General features: G+C 59.7%; 1 protein-coding gene across 1 annotated transcript in view; it reads right to left on the bottom strand.

Annotated features, from left to right (window-relative positions):
- CELSR1 (cadherin EGF LAG seven-pass G-type receptor 1) overlaps positions 1-15,507 on the bottom strand; it is a 152,124-nt gene extending 136,617 nt beyond the window's left edge. The window contains exon 1 of the mRNA XM_040233359.1: positions 11,898-15,507. Coding sequence (XP_040089293.1) covers positions 11,898-15,507 — 3,610 coding nt within the window. The remainder of the gene's footprint in view (positions 1-11,897) is intronic.
- Between the last annotated feature and the right edge of the window lie 6,343 nt (positions 15,508-21,850).

The raw sequence follows: 21,850 nt of genomic DNA, 5'->3' as shown, positions 1-21,850 counted from the left end.
CGGGAAGATCCCCGAGAGGAGGGCATGGCAACGCGCTCCAGTATTCTTGTCTGGAGAATCCCATGGACAGGGGAGCCTGGCGGGCCACAGTCCACGGGGCTGCAAAGACTCGGACACGACTGAGCGACGGGGCACTCACAGCACAGCACAGCCAGGAGTGGGAAGTGTCGGTCGCTCAGTCGTGTCCGACTCTTTGCGACCCCGTGGACTGTGGCCCGCCAGGCTCCCCTGTCCATGGGAGTCTCCAGGCAGGAATACTGGAGTGGGGTGCCATGCTCTCCCCCAGGGGGTCTTCCTGACCCAGGGATCGAACCTGGGTCTCCTGCATGGCAGGCAGGTTCTTTACTGTTTGAGCCACCAGGGAAGTGGGCTGGGCCCTAAGGTCAATAGAACTGGAGGGACTTTCCTGGTGGTCCAGGGGTAAAGACTCCGCAGTTCCATGGCAGAGGGCTCGGGTTCGACCGCGGTCAGGGAACTAAGGTCCTGTGTGCCGCTCAGCCAAAACCAATGACAACGACTCAGCAGAAGTGGAGTTCTCGTGAGCAAGAAGACGCAGAGACACCTGGAGGAGGAGGCCAGGTGACAAGCGAGGCAGGCAGGCTGGAGTGATGCTCCTGCAGACTGGATCCCAGCAGCCCCGGAAGAGGCAGGAAGACCCTCCACCGCCAGCTTCAGAGCAAGCACCTGCCGACCCCTTGATTTCAGATCTCTGGCCTCCAGACCGTGAGAGAATAAACGCCCGCTGTTTGAAGGCGCCAGCTGTTGGGGGTGGGGGTGGACTTTCTTACAGCAGCCCCAGGAAGCCAACTCAGCAGGCGTCTAACCACGAGCATGGGTCCGCAGAGAAGCGGCCAAACCTCCGACTCGGCCTAACGACCGGCCGATCACAAGTCCCTTGGCTTCCGAGGCTGGTGCGGAGCCCAGGCTGCAGCCTGTAAAAGTCTGTAAGTGAAGCCAGGACTCTGCAGAAGGGACTCAGAGAGGACTGGGCTCAGCAAGGAAGCCACAGCTCAAACCGTCTGTACGCAGGCCCAGCAAAGCTCTGAAGGGAACAGAAGGCCGTGGACGTGCCCGGCGGGGATCCCACACAGGACGGTCCAGAGCATTCCCAGGATGCTGCCTGAATCTCTGCCCTGCTCAGATCTAGGGGTACGGGGGTGAAGGCTCCAGCTGGCCCTGAATCTCTGCCCTGCTCAGATCTGGGAGTATGGGCGGGTGAAGGCTCCGGCTGGCCTTGAATCTCTGCCCTGCTCAAATCTGGGAGTATGGGGGGTGAAGGCTCTGGCTGGTCCTGACCGCACGACCCTGGGACTTGTCAACCCCAGCACCAGAGGCCTGGGGTAACTCTGCTCCTCAATCCCCACAACGCGGCAGCTTCCAAGCCCCTCTCTGAGACTAGCCACTGCCCCTCCACCCCTCGGCCCCCAGAGCCCCATCAGTTGGAGCTGCCCAAGCCCCAGCTCACTTTGGACCTTCCTGAAAAGCCTTGCCCCACCGCCCCACCCTACAACCTACAACATTCACCACTGCGCTCCTTCCGTGACTCCTGAAATCTGTGCCTATGGGGATCTTGTCCTGACCCAGATGCCTCCCCTGGAGACTCCCCTTTCTCGGGGAGGTGGTTCACGGGAAAGCCCAGAACCTCTCCCTTGAGCCACCAGCTCTCTTGAAAGTCACGGTGGTGGCTGCAGACATCCTGAATGTACCGAACGCCACTGAAGCGTCCACTTTGAAATGGTTTATTTATGCTATGTGAATGTCACCCCAATAAAAACGGAGAAGAGGTCACACCTGATTGTTGAGATGTATCAGAATGCCAACCAAGTACGCCTGGACCAGCACACGTGCCGAGTTGGGGTCGGGGCCAAGGGACAGGGCAGGGCTGGGGCGAGCAGAGCCCCCCCACACGCGGGAGAGGCAGCAGTATCTCCACCCCTCTGCTGGTCTCCCCTCAAGGCACTGGCCTCTGGTCTGGATTCCAGCCTCAAGCTGACCTCCTCCCTTGGGGACACCTGGGCACCTAGGCTCTGAGTACCCTTCTCCTTACCCTGGGCCTTAAAGGTCCACATTCATCTTTGCAGCTTCTCATATAGAGTTAAACATCAAAGAGATTTCACCCCTGTGCCAGACACAAAATTATATGACCAAATCTGCCCCTTTTGCTGTTTACAAGACAGAGGTTAAGAGTTCAAGAACTCGCAGAATGAGACACCCAGGCTCTGCAGGGTCCATCTGGATGCTGTCAGGACCCACCACGGGACAAGAGGGATCAGGGCGCTGCCCTCCGGGCGCGGGGCCACAGACCAGAGGCGCCCGCTCGCATCTGGCCAGCACCCGAGTGACCAGAATAATTCTGCTTTGTGGCATTAAAAAAAAATTATCGTAAGATATTCATAAATTTGGGCTTCCCCTGTGGCTCAACAGTAAAGACTCCACCTGCAACGCAGGAGATCTGTATTCGGTCCCTGGGTCGGGAAGGTCCCCTGGAGCAGGGCCTGGCAACCCACTCCAGTGTTCTTGCCTGGAGAATCCCTTGGACAGGGGAGCCTGGCGGGCTACTGGCCATAGGGCCTCAAAGAGTCAGACACGACTGAAGTGACTTAGCATGCGCACACACATAAATTTTAATGTTTTAGTCATTTTAAAATCTACAGCTCAGAGGCACTAAGTACATTCACATTACTGTGCAACCATCAACACCATCCATTTCCAGAGTTCATCTTGCAAAACTGAAACTTTATACCCATCACAAAACCACCCCCCAGCCCTCTCTCCCAGCCTTGGTAATACTCATTATTTTTTTAAAAAAGTATTAAATTTATCTGGCTCTGTTGGGTCTTAGTTGTGCTACACGGCATTTTTCTTTCTTTCTTTCTTTTTTTTTTGCCAGCATGTGGGATCTTTAGTTGTGGCATATGGAATCTAGTTCCCTAATCAGGAGTCGAACCGGGGCCCACTGCACAGGGAGTCTTAGCCACTGGACCACCAGGGAAGTCCCTACTTTTTATCTCTGTGTGTTTGACCACCCTAGGAGTCTCATATACTCCTACAAAAAAGCTGGTCCTTTGGTGTCTGGCTTATTTCACTGAGCACGATGTCCTCAAGGTGCACCCATGTGGCAGCCTGTTTCAGAATCTCCTCCCTTCTTAAGGTTGAATAATATTCCGTGGTGTGCACAGGCCACTTCCGCCTACCCGTTCATCCAACAAAGGACACCTGGGTTGCATCCCGCTTTGGCTATTGTGAATCATACTGCTGTGAGCACGGGCGTACAGATATCCGTTGAGCTCTTACTCCCGCTTCTTTTGGGTGTGTACCCAAAAGTGGGATTCCTGGATTCTGTGGCAATTGGGGAACCGCCTACCACACCGTTTTCCGCAGCAGCTGCACCATTTTACATTCCCAGCAGCGCACAAGGGTTCTGATTTCTCCACGTCCTCGCCCACGGTTGGTATTTTCTGTTTTGCTTCGTTTTCATGATGGTCATCCTAAAGGTGGGAGGCAGAGTCCCCCTGTGGCTCTGATCTGCGTTTTCCTAGAGATCGGTGATGTTGAGCATCTTTCCCCGTGCCTGTGGACCATCTGTCTCTCTTCTTGGGAGAAGTATCTGTCAAGCCCTTTGCTGACTTTTTAATCTGGGTGTTTGTTTCTGTGCTGTTGGGTTGCTAGAGTGCTTAATATATTCTGAATAGTAATCCCTTATCAGATAACAGGTTATGACAATATTTCGTAACCACTTTTAAATGTGATCATTTCTCAGCACATGCAAGGTTCACGACGAGAGAGAGAAGTTTCCCAAGCCCAGCTCAAGCTGTATTGCTGTTCTTCCAATCCTTCATTCCACAGGGTTGGGAGCAGGGGTCCTGGGCAATGACCTACGAACCCCCCCACCCCCGCTGCAGTGTGGGCCCCGAGAGGGCCGCCCGACCAGCGTCAGAAATCAGTGCCTGTCTCTGCTGCCCCCTGAAACCTTGTGCTCTCTCAACACCAGAGACGGGTCACAGCCCCGAAAAGGACAGCTGCTGGGACGGCGACCGCACGGGGCTGTCCCCACCGCGGGCCGCACAGCAGCTGAACTACTGCACTTCACAGGAACAGTCCCGTGACCATCAGCTCACTGATGAAAATTTATTACCCTGCAAGAGGGCTCTTATCTCCAAACGCTTACAGAGCACGGCTTTGTTTACACAACTTGCTGCCAGTTTACCCTAACCAAGTGTCATTTAGATTAGGTATTTTTAAAATCCTGAAAAGATAAGAAAGATACAGAATCGGCAGTAAAAACAGACTTTTAGGAAAGAAAGAAAAGGCTTGACTGACAGATGGTGGGAGGGAAGGCAGGTGGGGGGCTCCCTGGCCTGCAGAACCTGTGCTCCCGGGGCACATCAGACAGCGGCTCAGGGCAGGCTCCTCAACGCTGTCCACCTCTCCCGCCCAAGGCGCTCACCCCTGCACTGGCCCTGGGTCCTGCCTGCGCCTGGAGCACACAAGTCCTGCACGCCACAGCGCCCTGCGACGCGGCTCCTCCACGCGAGGCCCCAAGAGGCTCAGGGGCAGCTCCCCAGCCTGCTCACCCGAGGGGCAAGGGAGTGCTCCCACACGACTAAGCGTGGGGCACACGCGGCCCTCAGCCTCCCGGCCTGGACAACGGGCCGCTCACACGGAGCTTCCAGCCTCGGCGCCCCCTCTCCTGCACTCCCTCGTCCAGGGCGAGCTGCTGGCCAAAGGAGGTGGTCAGCACAGTGGTTAAAGCACCTGGACACCAGGGTCTGGGCCTCGCCCTTCCCAGCACAACCAGCTTGCCGGCCTCAGTCTCTCTGCTGTGTAATGGGCATTCTCTGAGATCCAAGCGAGATGACGTGGGCAGGGCCCAGGCACGCAAACCAACAGTGGTGATCATGCTCTCCTGTGACCACCCCGGACCCCCGCCAAGCTCTGAGGCCAGCCTCCTCCTGCACTGAAGGCCTGCTGGTCCTCGGGGCCAGGCTCTGACCCCTGACCACGAAGCCACAGCAGAGAGGAGGCAGGGGGCCAGGGGGTACGGCCAGGGAGGGGAGCGGTTTGGGGAGGCCCACAAGCCCCCGGCTCCCCAGAGCTGGCACAAACCTCACAGGGGCCCTGGAGCGCTCACACTTTCAGCAGAAACACAGCAACAGGAGAGGGGCCGGAGAGCTCATCTCACGTCCCCACCTAGAAAACAGAGGCACCACGGCCTCATCCACGAGATTCAGGGAGGAGGCACACCAGCTCACCTGCTCACCTGAGGGTCACCTGTCCTGGCGGCGCCAATGGAAAAGCTTGTGGAAATTCGGTGGCCACAAGGCTGGTCCCCACAGCCTCGGCTGCCAATCTGCCAGGCACTGTGGACCCAAGATCGTGATGTACCCCAGCCAAGGGCTAGAAGGACGCCCTGGCACAGGGTCCCCATCCTCTGTCCCTCCCAAGCGTCTGCACAAGCCCCCAGTTATGAGGGACCCCCTGTGTGGCTCCCATGCCTCCGCGTGAGAGCAAAGGGGAAAACCCAGGGTGGGCTGGCTGAAGGAAAAGTGATTCTAGTTTGCCTTCAAAGCAGTTGTCAGGATCATGTATGTGTACGCATGTAAGTGTGCATACATGTGTGTGCGCACCGCATACACGTGTGTACACATGTGTACATGTGTCTGTGTGTATGGGTGTGTGTACGCATGTAGGTGTGTGTGCCTGCATGTGTGTGTATATGCATGCCGTGTGTGCACATGTGTGCGTGTGTATTGCATATACGTGTATACATGTGTATACATGAGTATTTGTGTTCGTGTGTGTACGCCTGGGTGTGCGTGTGTGTACATGTGTACCTGTGTGAGCATGTATACGTGTATGTGTGTGTGTGTGTGTACATGTGTGTCTGTGTGTTTAAGAAAAAACCACCGCCTCTATTCAGGACATCATGAGAGTCTGGACAGAATGATGAGGATGATAAAGCCTGGCGCTGGGCTTTTCCCAGCTCCGGAATGTTCACTCCCTAAAAGGTGCCTGATTAGCCAGGGAACCACAAGTTCTTACCTGAAGCAAAGGCAGGAGAATCCAGACTCTGGAGTTTTCCTGGAAAAAAAAGCCCGTTCCTTCTACCGGGGGCCGAGCCTCCAGGGGAGCACAGGAGACTGAACGTGCAATGTGAGGGGGGTGCTGTTTCCGCAGCAGTGCCCCCCGGCCCCTCCCAGGACCACAGGCTTGCTGGGCACCTGCCGTGCGCCGAGCCTCAGGCCCGCAGGGCGAAGCCGAGGGTGCCCCGGCGTCCTCAGCCATGTTATTCCCTTGTCCCCACAAGCTGGGCCCCCCGCCTGTGGTTCCTCAGGTTACCACGGTGACCCGCCCAAACCAAACACGCAGAAGGAAGAGGGTTCCTTACCATCCCCCTCCACCCACCGTTCAGAAAGGGCTCGCAGGAGAGTCTACGTGTTCAGGTTACAGAAGAAGAAAAAACCAAAACTATTTCCCCCAGGGCTGTGAGCTGGAAAGAATCATGCCGAACCTGGGAACACTTTCCGCACTCTGCCCCACATGATAAAATCGACTTCTGTTCGCAGAACGTAAGGGCTGGCGGAGATGCAGGCCCTGTGGTCCCAGCTACACCACACGTCCCCGGGCACAGCCTCTGTTTGGTGGGGAGGGGGTGCCCAGCACCCACCCAGCTGGTTCCTTAGCGGGTCTCTGCCCGCCGGTGTCCCCCAGGTGGGCAGGTGTGTGCGTGCATCAGCCCAGCCCAAAGCGGACTTTCCACAGCGTCACCAGGTCGCCAGCACCAGTCACCTTTCCTGACGTGACTTCAGCTCCACACCTCCTTCCCAGGGGCTCATGTGGCCGTGACTTTTGCCAGGTTTTAAAAAAGTGGTTTCTCTGTCACTCTTGTTGGTGGGTGGGGCTGGACGGAGACCTCGGGTCACCAAGCAGGCAGCGCAGAGACGGGAAAGCCGGGTCCACCCGCTCCTGAATCAGGTCCTCAAGCAGACACAGAAGCTCCCATCCCCGCCCGTCCTGCAGCCCCTGGTGCACGCAGCTCGGCCACAGCAGGCCTGCAACTGCCCCTGATGCTGATCCCCAGCCTGGTCCAGTCCACAGCTCCCGAAAGGGGCCCGCACCTGTGACAGGCGGCCCGCACAGGCGGGCGGAGTACCAGGAAGGTGGTACACGTTAGCTCATCGACCCCTCTCCACCCTCGACTCCACCCGCACCCCCACAGCCATCCCGCCTCCCCTCTGAGCCTCCCTGGTGCCCGCTGACCCAGTCGTCCACTCCGCAAGCCCCTCTCCACCCTGGCTCTCAGGGAGACCACCAAGGACCTCCTCTTGGCCAGCCCAAAGTGACTTGGCCTGAGGCCCCCCCTGGACACCAAAAGGCATCGACCACTGCTGACCGCCTTTCGGCGCTCGCTCTGCCTCGGCCCCCCGGGCTGGCACCCTTGATTTCTCTCCTCCCGCAGGTGGTTGTTCCAGCTCCAGTTCTCAGGCAGGTCCAGCCTGCCTGACAGGCCACTCAGGCCAGGCCCCCGCCCTCCCAGGCTGGACCTGACCCCCATCCCCATCACAGCCCAAGTGCCTTGCTGACGGGTCACTGACCACCCACGGCCGTGCTGGTCCAGAGTGTCACCCCCAAGGCCGTGCAGCCCACCTCTGGCTGTGACCCCAGCTGCTCTCCCCGGCCTGAACCCACACGTCCTACCATCTTGACAACAACGTCTAAGGGGTCCAGCCACACGGGGTCCACAGGGTCCGGCCCCCCTGCACACACCTCCTCACCCAGCTTCCTCTGCATGTTTCCAAAAGCACAGCCCATGAGCCACTGCCCAGAGTTCAAATCCCACTGCCAGCAGCCCAAGCCGGAGGCCCTGGAGGCGGGTCCAGCCTGTGCCAGGGATGCCTTCCGTGGATAAGGCTGCTGCAGGAGCAGGCCTAGGGCTCAGATGGGCAGCATGAGGTCAGGGGCGGCAGGGGGAGGAGGCTAATGGGGGTGTTCCCAGCAGGTGGGGCAAGTCGGCTGATCAACCCCACCTCACTCCCACATCTGATCGTCTAACCTCCTGAATCCCCTCCATGCACCATGCTCACCCTAGATCCATGTTCCCAACAGCTGTTCAGGGGAGGGGGAGACTTGCCCCAGCCACGCCCAGCCGCCGCCAGGGGGGCGCACCACCCTCACTGTGGTATAGGGGCGTCCCCAGCCCACCCTCCCCTTGCAGTCACTTTGCTGTTTACCCACTGTCCCCACCCAAACTCTGGCTCCAGGCCAGGCACACAGTAGGTCCAGCACACAGTAGGTGCTCAATAAACAAACACTCGCTTGTTTCTGAGCCAGTGTTTCTGAAAGTAAGTACATTAACAGGACACCACCTCCAGAGCTACTGAAGCCCCGAGACGGTTAACTGCTTCCCCAAGTGCCTAAGTCTTCCAGGGCTGGTTATGTCACCGGAGAATGCAGCTCGACAACTGACGTGGTTAAGCTGGTCTGATCCTTTTCCACACGGCGAGAAGCAGAAAAGAAACATAACGCTTGCCTCCAGACACCGCCTGGTACTATGCCCACCTCGCTATTTCCTTGTTGGCAGTCGCTGTCCCTGCGATATCCTGGATTTAACTCAGCAAACACATTTTAAACCTTTATCAAGCCTAGACGACTTTATCCCATCAGCTCCACACAAAGTAAGCGGGTAAAGCTTATTCAGTCTCATTGTTTCGTGACTTTTGAGATTTGCAGACACCTCTGAATGATTCATGGCCCGACCACTTTTACCCCACCAATGATGCCCTTACCACCCCAAAGGCCCTCAGGCCCAAAGCACGGGGTCATTTTCTCCCAGTGCTGCGCTCCGTAACGTGTGGCTCACGCCTCGACACCCAAAGGCACACATGTGCCCAGGTGGATATTTAAAATGTCCGTTCACTAAATGACCAGCTCCTAGGAGAACTACCCAAGGGGCTCCACGTGCGACCCCATGGGCTACAGCACGCCAGGCTTCCCTGTCCTCCACTGTCTCTCCGAGTTTGATGGCTCCCCTCCCACTGAATGCTAAATCTCATTCAAAAACCGTCCCATGTAAAACTAACACCATGTATCACCGGATGTGTTCTAAAAATGGCGGAGATTTGAATGTGACGATATTCAGAATTCAGAGAACATCGGGGTTTTGTCCTTGGTGGGCTACACAAAACCATCGATGCTATCGGCTCCCAGACTGCACCAAGACTCCCATCCAGGCACAAGGAGCTGCCCTCCTCCTAAGCGTGTCCATCTTGGGTACCACATACCCCTTCCAATCCCCTGCACCTTCCCAGCGGGCTCCCCTACTGGAGGCACCCGGCCTGTCCTCGAGGGCTCCCACAAAACCTAGTGGATGGCTGGGCTCTCTTGACAGCAGCCCCAGGGCGGCAATAACTGCAGGTTGTAAGCTGCTAGTAACTCCAGCTCTGGGGCGCCAGAAGCTGCAGGGTAAGGCTGTAAAGCCGGAGAAGCCAGTAACACTTCAATGAAAGTTGTAGCTCAGGAGCTTGAAACCACAGCTTTCCCACTGTTTCTTAAAAAAGGAAGAAAGAAAACCTAAGATTCCAACTCTGGTTAACTCAAAGTCTGAGCTCCTTGTTTTGTTCCGTTTCTACACACAGCTGTGCTGTTGGGAGTTACAGCTTTTATAGTTTCTAGTATTTTGTTCTTCGAAGTATTAACTAGCTGTCAAACGGCTGGAGGGCTGTGTAGGATCCCAAGGTGCCTACTTCATTATTATTTCTTTAATTCTTTGGCTGCATCCCAAGGCATGTGGGTTCTTAGTTCCCCAACTGAAGACTGAACCCACGCCCTCTGCACTGGAAGTGAGCAGTCTTACCCACTGGACGGTCAGGAAAGTCTCGCAAGTCTACTGTAAACCAGAGCATTGCAACAATTCGCCGCAGCAACTAATTCCTCACAACGTCTCTCTCAGGTAAGAGAGGGGAGGGTTTGGGTCTCGGCTGGATGCCTGGCGCTTCTGCTCGCTGGCCATGTGACTCCGAGGAAGTGACCTCACACCTCTGAGTCTCAGCCTCTCCATCTGTATAATGGGCACAGCATGATGCCACTCGCCTCCCAGGTACTGGATGGATAAGTGACAAGGCAGTAAGAAGAGTTTACGAAAGTGCTTGAAGTCCGGCTCCAGGTGACCACCACCATCTGGGAGGGTGGGCACGAGGCCTCAGTGCCTGGCAGACTCCAGGCATGACACACGGGCTTCAGAGCCCAGAGCTGGACCACCGGATGTCCACTACACAGCATGGAGCGCCCAGCTCACCTTCGAGTGCAGTCCTGGCTGTGGGCCCACCAGGTAGACAAGGCAGCCCTCAGTTCCCAACCTCAGAAGAGTGAATCCGTCCTAAACCCCTTAATCAGACATCACGAGCCGGGAGGGCCACACTCCTGATGCTTCGGACACAAACACCCTCGCTCCCAGCAAGCTCCAGTTCCCCAAAAGCATCATCTCCCACGTAAGTTCAAAACCCTATGATGTTGCCAAGTCACTTTTATATAGGCTGAATTTTCCACTCTGCTCTACCTAGCAGATACAGCAGTACAGGAAAAAAAGAAAAAGAAAATGAAAGTGGAAATTTGTGAGAGAGACTTTTTAAAAAAATTACCGTTGCTTGGAAAATCCATAACCCTGATTGACAATTCTCCTTAAGGCTCTATTCCATATTCTCTCCACACAGTCACAACTTCACAAAACCCACAATATTCACCTGCAGGTAGACTGGGCGGCCAAAATCAACGTCACAGTACTGCACTGCCTCCAACCCGGACCTGCAGATTCCAGCTTTTATAAGCAAACAGCTGGAACCTACCTGCAGCACAATCCTTGGTATATGGAGAATTACAGTAAAGTGTGAGACAAAATAAATCCGAGAAGTGACTTGCTAATTCATCCAGGGGTATGCTGCATTGTAACAATTTATCGTTTAAACAACTCATCTGAAATACTGACTCAACTGCACAGATCGCAGCTATTCTTGATGACGGTCTCGTCTCCTAGTTAAGGTCACGGCCTGCAGGAAACACCTGGAGTTTCTTGGCTGTCCCCTCCTCCACTCCCCTTCTCTCTTCCTTGTCCTATCTGGCCCCCTCTCTGCCCCACCACCCTGCCTGTCCCGGGGGAGGTGGGGTCAGCAGCATGGAGGGCACCCTTGCCCACCTGGGTCGGGCTGGCCGAGCCGGGACACCGTCCCTCCAGCCCCAGAGCGGGCAGGCTGGGTTCCCACACTGGCTCCAGCGCCAACCTGGGCAGGCCTCTCAGTAACGCCCAAATTACAAGCCCCTGTCTAGGAGCACAAGCCAAGATCAAACGAGGCTATGTTTTCAAAGTGCTCCCACAGGGGCGAGCACACAGAAGCCCGCCTGTTATTATCTGGAGGAGACAGAAAGGAGAGACGAAGGCAGCTAACTCCCGCCGTCTTACAGGGTGACTCAGGGACCCATCCGGCAATTTCCAACGGTCCCACCCGGGAACTAATTGGCACATGGGGCGGGCAGTGACCTTTGATCTTTCCCAGCGGCGAGGGCTGACTACAGAGCATCACCGAGCGAACCAGACGACTCAGATAACCCCAGAGCCCAGGTTCTAATAGCACAACTCGGGGAGCCAGACCCTCTGAGAAAAGCCTGGGAAGCCCCGGGCTTGAACTTGAAGATGCCCAGGCCTGCTCCCAGCGAACTCAATGAGAGCAGCCATGTGGCATGCCTCCTGTGAGCGGTATCCAACCATCCAACCCAAGGCCACAGATCCGCATAGAGCCACCCGGGCCCTGCCCGAAGGTGCCCCGGCTTGCCGGGCGGCTCCTGGGCAGCCCCCTGCCGCTCCCCAGGGGGATGGGGGTGCCTGCGGGGCCCCTGCGGCCACTCACCGGAAACAGACACTTCCATGAGCGCCTCCAGCGGCCGGTTGTTGTCTAGGTCCCGGCTCAGCTGCAGCTCGCCTGTGGCGGGGTCCAGCAGCAGGAGCTGGAGCTCGTTGCCCTGCAGGAAGGTGTAGTTGAGGCTGTCCGAGAGGTCGGGGTCGTGGGCCGGGATGCGGCCGATCACACCGCTGGGGAAGCTGTTGGACTTGTTGGTGACGTAGTTGTTGAAAAGGATCTGGAAGTCCGGCAGCACCGGCGGGTTGTCGTTCTGGTCCAGGAGGCGGATGCGCACCGTGGCCCGGCTCACCAGGGGCGCCGACGTGGCCTGCACCACCAGCACGTACTCCCGCCGCACCTCGAAGTCCAGCTCTACCAGGGCCCGCAGGTCCCCACTCAGCAGGTCCAGCTGGAAGACCTCGGGCACGTTGCCTTCCACAATCTGGTACATGATCTGGGCGTTGGGGCCTTCGTCGGGGTCGCTGGCTCGAATCCTCGCCACCACGGACCCCACCGGGCTGTTCTCCTCCACAAACAGCTCCAGCTCATCCTTCTCAAACACCGGAGGGTTGTCATTAATGTCCAAGACAGTCACCTGGATTTCCACTGAGGCGCTCAGGGACACCGGGCTGCCCCGGTCCACGGCCAGGGCGCGAAGGCTGTACACCGCCACATTCTCCCGGTCCAGCCGGCGCTGGGTGCGGATCACACCCGACGTGGGCTCGATGTAGAAGTCCCCATCGCCGTCGTCCCCGCCCTGGAAGGTGTACAGCAGGCGGCCATTGGGGCCCGAGTCCCGGTCGGTGGCGGAGACCTGGAGGACGCTGGTGGACGGGGGCGCGTCCTCGAAGACGGAGCCCTGATAGAAATCCCGCAGAAAGCGTGGTGCGTTGTCGTTGGCATCGAGGATGAGGATCTCCAGGGAGGTGGTGTCGGACTTCTGGGGGATGCCGTTGTCCCGAGCCGTGATGGCCAGCGTGTAGGCGGCCTGGTCCTCGTAGTCGAGCTCCGTCATGGTGTAGATGGTGCCAGTGTCCGGGTCGATGCGGAACTGCGGCACCGGATCCTCCAGCACGTAGGTGATGCGTGCGTTCTCGCCAGTGTCCTCGTCGGTGGCGCTGATGGTGGCGATGGCAGTGCCCACGGGCCGGTCCTCGCTGATGCTCACCGTGTAGTGCGAGCTCTGGAAGACGGGCCGGTGGGTGTTGGCGTCGGTAACGTTGATGAAGACTTGCGCAGTGTGCGAGCGCGTGCCGTCGGACGCGGTGACGGCCAGCACGTACTGCCGCTCCTGTTTGTAGTCCAGCGGCAATGCCAGCGTGATGAGGCCGCCGCCGCTCTGGCTGCTGAGCGCGAAGCGGTTCCGCGTGTTGCCGCCGGTCAGCTGGTAGGTGATCACGCTGTTGGCGTCCCGGTCGAGGGCTCGCAGGGTCAGCACGCTGCTCCCTACCGCTGCGTCCTCGTTCAGACGCAGCTCGTACACCGGCTGCGTGAACACGGGGTCGTTGTCGTTGACGTCCAGCACTGTGATGGACACGCTGGCCGAGGAGCTCATGGGCGGCGAGCCGTGGTCCACCGCCTCCACCCCGAAGCTGTAGTGCTCCACCTCCTCGCGGTCCAGCTCCGCGCACACGGTGATCCAGCCCGAGCTGTTGTGGATCTGGAAAGGAAAGTCCGCGGCCGGAGCCGGGGCTGCGGGCCCAGCACCGCCACCCACCACGGAGGCCGAGGCGGTGTCCACCAGGCGGTAGCGCAGGCGCGCGTTCTCCCCCGCGTCAGCGTCCACCGCCTGGATGTGCAAGACCGAGTGGCCCAGAGGCACGTTCTCCAGCACGGCTGCCTGAAAGGGGCTGCTCACAAAAATGGGGGCGTTGTCATTAACGTCCAGCACCTGCACCGAGACCAGCCCCGAGGAGTTGATGAGTGGCGGCCGGCCCCCATCCTGGGCCTTGATGCGCAGAGTGTACTCTCGGATGGTCTCGAAGTCCAGCGGGTTGATCACGTCCAGGCTGCCGCTGAGCGAGTGTAGGTAGAACTGCCCCTTCAGGTTCCCGCTGACGATGCTGTAGTGGATGGCGGCGTTCTGGCCCTGGTCGCGATCCGTGGCCTGCACTCGCAGCACCGGCGTGTTGACGGCCACGTCCTCTGGCACCTGGACCACGTAGCGCTTCTCGCTGAACTGGGGGTAGTTGTCGTTCTCGTCCTCCACCACGATGTGCACGGTGGCGGTGGCGCTGAGCGGGCCCGGGTTGCGGCCCTGGTCGTTGGCCTCCACCAGCAGCTGGTAGCTGGCCTCCTCCTCCCGGTCCACCACCGCCCGGGTGCGCACCACGCCCGAGCGCTCGTCGATCTCGAAGACGCCGCGTGCGCCCTCCAGCAGGCGGTAGCGCATGTTGGCGTTGGAGGGCGCGTCGCCGTCGGTGGCGCGGATGGTCAGCACTTCGTAGCCCACCTCGAGGTTCTCGCGCACGCGCTCGCGGTACTCCGACTGCTCGAAGACGGGGCTATGGTCGTTGGTGTCGCTGACCGTGACGGTGAGGTAGGTGGCGGCGGAGCGCCGCGGCGAGCCGTGGTCCACCGCACTCACCTTGAGTACGTGCGTGTCCTTCGTCTCGCGGTCCAGCGGGCGGGCGGTGCTCACCAAGCCCGTGTCCGCGTCAATGAGGAAGTAGCCATTGGAGCGCTCATCAAACAGCGCCTCCATCTGGTAGCCCAGGCGCCCCGCCTCGCCCTCGTCGGGATCGTGCGCTCGCAGCTCGATGACCGCGGTGCCCGCGGGCTCGTTCTCGGGCACCGACACCTGGTAGCTGGGCAGCTGGAACTGCGGGGTGGTGCTGCCGCCAGCGCCCCGCCGGGCCCGCCGCGCCGCCCCCGCCCCGGCCTGAGGTAGGCCTGGCGGCGGCGGCGACTGCGACGGCGATGGGGAAGGCGTCCCCGAGGCCGCCTCCAGCGCCAGCTCCACCCGGACGGTGCCGGCTGCGCGCCGCAGGGCACAGAGCAGCAGCAGGCGGGCCGAGCCCCCGGGCGGCAGGCAGACAGGGCGGCGTGGGCAGCGGGAACCGGGGCGCGGCGGGCAGCTGCAGGCGGGGAACGTGGTCAACGCGGCCAGCGCCGAGTGCAGCGTGGCCCCGCCGCCGCCAGGGGCCGGGAAGCACAGCATCGCGCCGGGGCCAGGCACCGCTAGCACAGCCCGCGCGCGCAGCTCGGCGCCGAGAGCCCGTCGGCCCCGGGGCCGGGCGCCGCAACCGGGACCGTGCGCGTGTGCCCGCAGGCGGAGGCTCAGCGCCGCCTGGGCGCTGCGGTCAGCCAGGCGGACCTGCAGTGGCAGCGGACGTCCCCCAAGGCGCGCGCAGCCGGGGAGCCCCGCGCCGGGTCCGCGCCGCCGCCCGACCAGCCGGCCGTCGCGGCTCACGTCCAGTAGTTCCCGCAGCGCCCGGGGTGTGTGCGCCGCATCCAGCGCATAGGTCCAGCCCGGCCCGAGGGCGAAGGCGCGGACACCGCCGGGCACTCGCAGCTCCCAGGCGGCCGCTCGGAGCCCCAGCGCCGGTAGGGCGGCGGCCGCAGCCAGCAGCAGCAGCGCGGGCAGCACGGGCGGCGGCGGCGGCGGCGGCGGCGCCATGGCCCGGAGCCCGAGCCGGGAGCCCGAGCACAATCCATGCACCCGGCGCGGCTCCGCATCCACCCGGCGCGGCCGGGGGGCGGCTCCCGCGCGCCCGGTGCCGGGCCCTCGGGGCGGCTGGCGCCCCGCCTCCCCGGGGGCCCTGGAGGGGACACCGGGGGCCGGGCTCCCGGTCTCCCCCGCAGCTTCCACTTCAAGAGCACTTTGCGAAAGTTTGCGAAGTTGGTTTCAAGATGGCTCCTCCGCGCGTCCCGGGAGGGCGTCGCGCATCAACCTGCGGTGGCGGCGGATCTGGGTGGTTCCAGGTGGCTCCTGCGCGGGCTCGACAGGGCGGCGTGGGAAGCGGGGCGGGCCCGCGGCGGGACGAGGGCTGCGCTCCCGGAGCGGGACGGGCCGCACCGCGCGGCCCAGACCCCAGCGGCCGGCTGCTGCCTGGGCGGTGCGCTCGGCCAGCGCCCCCAGCGCCCGCGCTCTCCCCGCCCCTGGCCCGGCCCGGCCCCGCCCCCGGCCCCGCCGCGTATTGTTCGGCCCCTGGGGGAGCCGGCCCGGAGGTGCGCGCCGGGAGGATCGCTATGGAGACGCGGGGGCGCAGCGGCGGCAGGGACTGCGGGCAGGGCCCACTCTCCAGCGGCCTCCCCACCCGGCCTCCCTTGGGGGCAGGGCCGAAGAAGTCGGGCCGGGAAAGGCGGGCGGAGCGGCGGGGGGGGTTGAGGGGGGGGAAGCTGGTGCCGTTGCCACCAGTGCGGCGGTGCCTCCACTCTCCGGGGACTGAGCGCAACCGAAGCCCCCCTCCCCACCCCGGCAACGCTGATCCGTGGAGACCGCCACCCGTGCTGGACCGACAGGGGAGAGTGAAGGGTGCGGAGGCTCCCGGGAGGGGGCAGCTCTCCAGCAGCGCCTGCTGCCGGGGTGGGGGGTGGGGGGTGGATACAGATTTATAGCCATATGCCCGAGGCTAAAGTGCTTAACCCGGAGAAATTTTCCTGGACTTTGAAACTCTATAGGCGACTAACCCCGAATAGGGTCCTTTGGGTTTAAAAGGGAACTTTTAAAGGAAAAGAAAAGCAGTCCGAGTTGACACTTGGGATCGTAGTTGGAGTCGGCGGAGGCGAGCTCGTCTCCCGCGCGTGCGACTGGCTGGAGCGCACAGTTCGCGGCCGCGCGCTCGGGCCCCGAGGCCCCTAGGCTACCGCCGCAGCGCAGCGGCCCGGAGCGCAGGCCGGGGGGCGGAGAGCCGCCGCGGGCGCGGTGGGGGGGCAACCCAGAACCCTACGACAGCGGCCGGTCTCCGGACCCACCCCGTCTCCTGCGGGGAACAGCCCGGGAAGGGAGCTTTAGGGCTGAGACACACACTGCCGCCTCCTACGGGGCGCAGATGGGGAAGAGGTGCTTTAGAACGAAATGACACCTGCCTCACTTCCTGCGGGTCACAGCCTGCGGGCGAGAGGCTCGTACTGTGAGACACCCTCCCTCTCCCGCGGGGCTTTAGGGCTGTGGCCCCTCCTGATGGGAGATGCACTTGTAGTCCGCGAAGCTCTGGGTCCCAGAACCCACTCTAGCCCCTCGCCTCCCAGCGGTCTGGGGGATCCGGAGGGAGTCCCCCCTTGTAACTCTCCCCAACACCCCTCCAGACAGCCGTAGGGGTGAGAGTCGTCACCCACTTGTCCTGTCTCTAGGATGGAGTTTTGGGACCCGGGCGTCATTTCCGAGCTGAGCGCCAATAGCTGTGGAGCTGGGGCACAAAAAAATAAAAGTAAACAACCGATATGGCTGAAAGTTACTGAATACAGTGTGCTTGGACTGAAGCCAAATACTTCAGTATTGAGGCATTCTCTTCCCCCCAGCAACAATATGAAGACATTATTATTGATGTAAAACGTAGATGGGTTTTGGAACCTTTTAATCTGGGAGTTTCCACTGTTAAGCCTGGTAGGGAAATGGAGCCGGTGCTGCTCGTCCATCCCTTAAATGTGACAGTCCAGGACCTCCCCAGACTGCCCTTCCTCTTCCTGGGGGTGGGTCAGAAGGCAGGAGTTCTAAGATCGGGAAGGCAGGGACGACCCTTCCCGTTCTAGACTCCTGGAACGCTCCTAGCCGGGGTGAAGGGGAACGGGGACCCCTGCTGGAGAAGCCCTGGAGTGCTTATTTTGCAATAGGACTTTGAATAGGGAGGGTTGGGTTTAAATAAACAAAAGGTTCTGTTGCACTGCTCTTGCTGGTTTTTGAAAATTCAGATGCAGTGAATGGGTTGAGGTGTGGACATGCTTTCATGGAATGAGACACCTGGCAGCTGCAAGGAAACCACAGGGGCAGCCCAGCACCACTTCCTGATTCCAGGGGCCCGGAGGGGGCCGCAGGGACAGACCTTGGTAACTGCACGTCCAGCAAGGGCTGAGATACGAGTAATACTTCCACTCCCTTAGAGGTCAGAAGCGGGCCCGCTCCGCCACACTGTTTGGAATGAACGCCAACAGGGAAAAGATTAAAAATAATCAAGGAGGTGCTGTGAGCGTGGTCAAGAGGAGGGCTGGGGAGCAGGGGATGACGGCTTCTACACCTGAGGGTCAGCGGAGTGCGGGCTTTATGATCTTACAGGGAACTGTTTGGGGGGAGGGGTGTATACTCTGCGGACTCTTTGTGACCCCAGTTTTCCCGGGTGGTGCTAGTTGTAAGGAAGCCACCTGCCAGCACAGGCAGACATAAGAGGTGTGGGTTCCCTCCCTGGGCTGGGAAGATCCCCGGGACGAGGGCACGGCAGCCCACGCCAGTATTCTCACCTGGAGAATCCCAGGGACAGAGGGGCGTGGCGGGCTACAGTCCTCAGGGCCGCACAGAGCTGGACACGGCTCAGGCAACACGGCACACACTGACTAGCCTGCCAGGCTCCTCTGTCCCCGGAATTCTCCGGGCAAGAATCCTGGAGTGGGTTGCCATTTCCTTCTCCAGGGGATCTTCCCGACCCAGGGATCGAACCCGGGTCTCCGAATGTCCTGCATTTCCGGAGGATTCTTTACCACTCTGCCTCCTGAACTCTACATATCTGGTTTCTGCGCTTTTCTATATCCTGCGTGCTGCAGTCCAACATTTTAAAGAGTGGGGTGGGAGGAAGGAATTAAGAACAGGCTGTGGCTTGTGATGTGACTTCCGGGCGATCCAGTTGCTTCGGAGAGACGGATTCAGGAATCTGAAATGCTTGCGGGGGGTGGAGGGGTGGAACTCCAGCTCTGCCTCTGCCTGGGAATGTGGGCTTCCAGAACCTAACTCCTCATCTAACTGGAGATAACAGGAGTCTAGATTCCTGACGTTGCTGGGGGAGTAATGAGATCGTCTGCAGAAGGAGGCTGGCCCCGATCTGGCTCGGGTGCAGACCCACTGCGGGCACCTTTGCTGTTGCCGAATCTCCACCAAGGAACATGCGACCATGGGGCCTCACGGCTGCCTCCCGGGGTGTGACGGAAATGGCGAAGCAGACAGTGTGTGCTGGAGAAGTAGGGGCCGCAGCTTCCATCCGACTTCCTGGGCGGGGTGGCGGGGTGGCGGGGGGTTGGGGGGGAGTCTGCGCTTGGTTCCGATCCAGTCTACCCTGACTGTTCGTGGAGAGTGAAACTGGGCTCAGGACAGGAAGGCCTGCGCCCGGGCTACGGGAAGGGGTGCGACATTGCAGTGGCCTGTCCAACACCACCTGGGGAGCTGTGTCCGGTTCACAGGCCCTCTCCCTCAGGCGTGGCTGGAGGCAGCAGCTTCTCCTCCGTCCCCTCGAGAGCTGCTGCAAGGAGAGACCCCCGCCTAAGGCTGCTTGTGCGCCTGGCGTGGCTGCCTCCCCTCCCCTCCCCTCCCCTCCCCTTCCCTCCCCTCCCGGGGCTCAGGAATCGTAACTGGGGTTTATATTTTGCGTGCTCCCTGAGGTGTTACACGTGAACTGAATGCTTTTAAAAAATAAAAAAATAGAACTAAGAAAAAAGAAGGCAGAAGGTGTGGGTTTCTAGTGTTGTACATGTTCTAAAAAGCAGCCCCAAATGCTTTTTGCCAGGGGCTCGAACCAGAGCCCACATGAATTCTGGAATCTGTTCCTTAACAATAAATTCCTGGGCCAATCTTTAAACAGTGAGGAGCTAAAAGAAACACCCTTTTGGTGAAAGCGGAAAAGCAAGTCCAGGCCGGGCCCCACGGTGCCTTTTTTTTTTTTTTAAGAATTCAGAGGGAAAACCTTTTTGGGAGCAGAGTTTGCTGTGCCCTCTTCTCTCACTGTGCCCCTTACCTTTGGTGGAAATTGTGAAAGTTAAAAGATGGAACAAAGCAGGACCTTGACTTAATCAGAGGTTAATAGAAGCAAGGGGGTGGAGGAAGCTTAGATCCTCACGGAGCACACTCTAGGTACTAGTGCTGCCCGGAAAACCCTGCGTGATGTTATGACAGAAAAGAAGATGGCTTTTCTGCTTGGAAGTTGCAGAGCCTCTAAATACAAGCGCTGGGGTTTTTTTCCAGCTCCCAGGCTCTTGGACTGGGGTGTGTGACCTCCGGGGTCCCTGGGTGAAGGCCCCTCCGGGGAACCCAACCCCTTCAGATGCTCCGGGAGAGACCGGCACCTAACCAACCTGTGCCCGGCCCATCCCCGACAGGCCTCAGCCCCGAGAGGATTCTGGAAGATTCTCAAAGCTGGCATGGACTGCCCAGAAATGCTGTGAGCACGGGGTGATGGGCACAGGTTTCACTTGCAAGCTGCCATTGCCTCTCTCTGGGGAGCTGGGGATGAGGGGACGCTGGGGAAAATGGGCCTTGCCTCTACCCGAGTCCCCCCCCCCCCCCTGCCCCCCCCCCCCCACCCACTGAGCCAGCCGGTGCAGGTCCACCCAGGCCCACCTCGGGCTGCACTGGCCTCTAGTGGCCAAGCACAGCCTCTGCCCCAGCAAGCTCACAGCCAGCAACAGGCCCGAGCTCTGGGCGGTGAGTGCACACGTGGGTCCTGCAGCCCTGAGTGTGGGTAGTGCCTGCTGGCCCTGAGCAGGCCAGACCACGCTCCCTGGGGCCCTGGGGACTCTGCAGGGTGAGGGGGCCAAGCTCTGGGGACCCCTGGCCAGCTGAAGTCCACAGCTCACAGCACAGGGCTGGCGTTGCTGAAACGCACACTGTCCACAGCTCACAGCACAGGGCTGGCGTTGCTGAAACGCACACTGTCCACAGCTCACAGCGCAGGGCTGGCGTTGCTGAAACGCACACTGTCCACAGCTCACAGCGCAGGGCTGGCGTTGCTGAAACGCACATGCCAGCTTCTCAGCCAGTCCAGTCACCAGTTCAGCTCAGTCCAGTCGCTCAGTCGAGTCCGACTCTTTGCAACCCCATGGACTACCACACGCCAGGCCTCCCTGTCCATCACCAACTGGGAGTTTACCCAAACTCATGTCTATCGAGTTAGTGATGCCATCCAACCATCTCATCCTCTGTCATCCCCTTCTCCTCCTGCCTTCAATCTTTCCCAGCATCAGGGTCTCTTCCAATGAGTCAGTTCTTCGCCTCAGGTGGCCAAAGTATTGGAGCTTCAGCTTCAGCATCAGTCCTTCCAGTGAACATTCAGGACTGATTCCCTTTTGGATAGACTGGTTGGATCTCCTTGCAGTCCAAGGGACTCTCAAGAGTCAGTCTTCTCCAACACCACAGTTCAAAGGCATCAGTTCTTCGGCACTCAGCTTTCTTTATAGTCCAACTCTCACATCCATGCCTGACTACTGGAAAAACCATAGCTTTGACTAGACGGACCTTTGTTGGCAAAGTGATGTCTCTGCTTTTTAATATGCTATCTAGGTTGGTCATAACTTTCCTTCCAAGGGGTAAGCGTCTTTTAATTTCATGGCTGCAGTCACCATCTGCAGTGATTTTGGAGCCCAAGAAAATAAAGTCTGCCACTGTTTCCATTGTTTCCCCATCTATTTCCCATGAAGTGATGGGACCGGATGCCATGATCTTAGTTTTCTGAATGTTGAGTTTTAAGCCAACTTGTTCACTCTCTTCTTTTACTTTCATCAAGAAAGTGACCTGAGCAGGCAGACAGGAAGGCCCAGATCAGTGCCTGAGCCGCTGGAGGGAGCCAGGTGCTCTGAAGGAGGTCCCCAAGGGCCGAGGAAGCCGCAGATGGTGGGAACAGAGCTGAGCAGGAGACGGTTCCACGCGTGGCCGCGAGCGGGGCCTGCAGACACCACCTGCAGACCCGGCATCTCCCCAGAGTCCACGCGGTAGGCGTCCCTGTCTGTTCCTATCATCATCATCATCATCGCCGTTTCCTCCCCCCACCGCCCACACAGACGCCATCACAAAGCCAATTCAAGGGAGCACTGCTGTCTGCTTTATT

Source organism: Oryx dammah, unplaced genomic scaffold (assembly GCF_014754425.2).
Source record: "Oryx dammah isolate SB20612 unplaced genomic scaffold, SCBI_Odam_1.1 HiC_scaffold_29, whole genome shotgun sequence".
NCBI classification, from domain to species: domain Eukaryota; kingdom Metazoa; phylum Chordata; class Mammalia; order Artiodactyla; family Bovidae; genus Oryx; species Oryx dammah.
The sequence above is the reverse complement of the archived record's forward strand: the minus strand, read 5'-3'. Positions and strand labels throughout refer to the sequence as shown.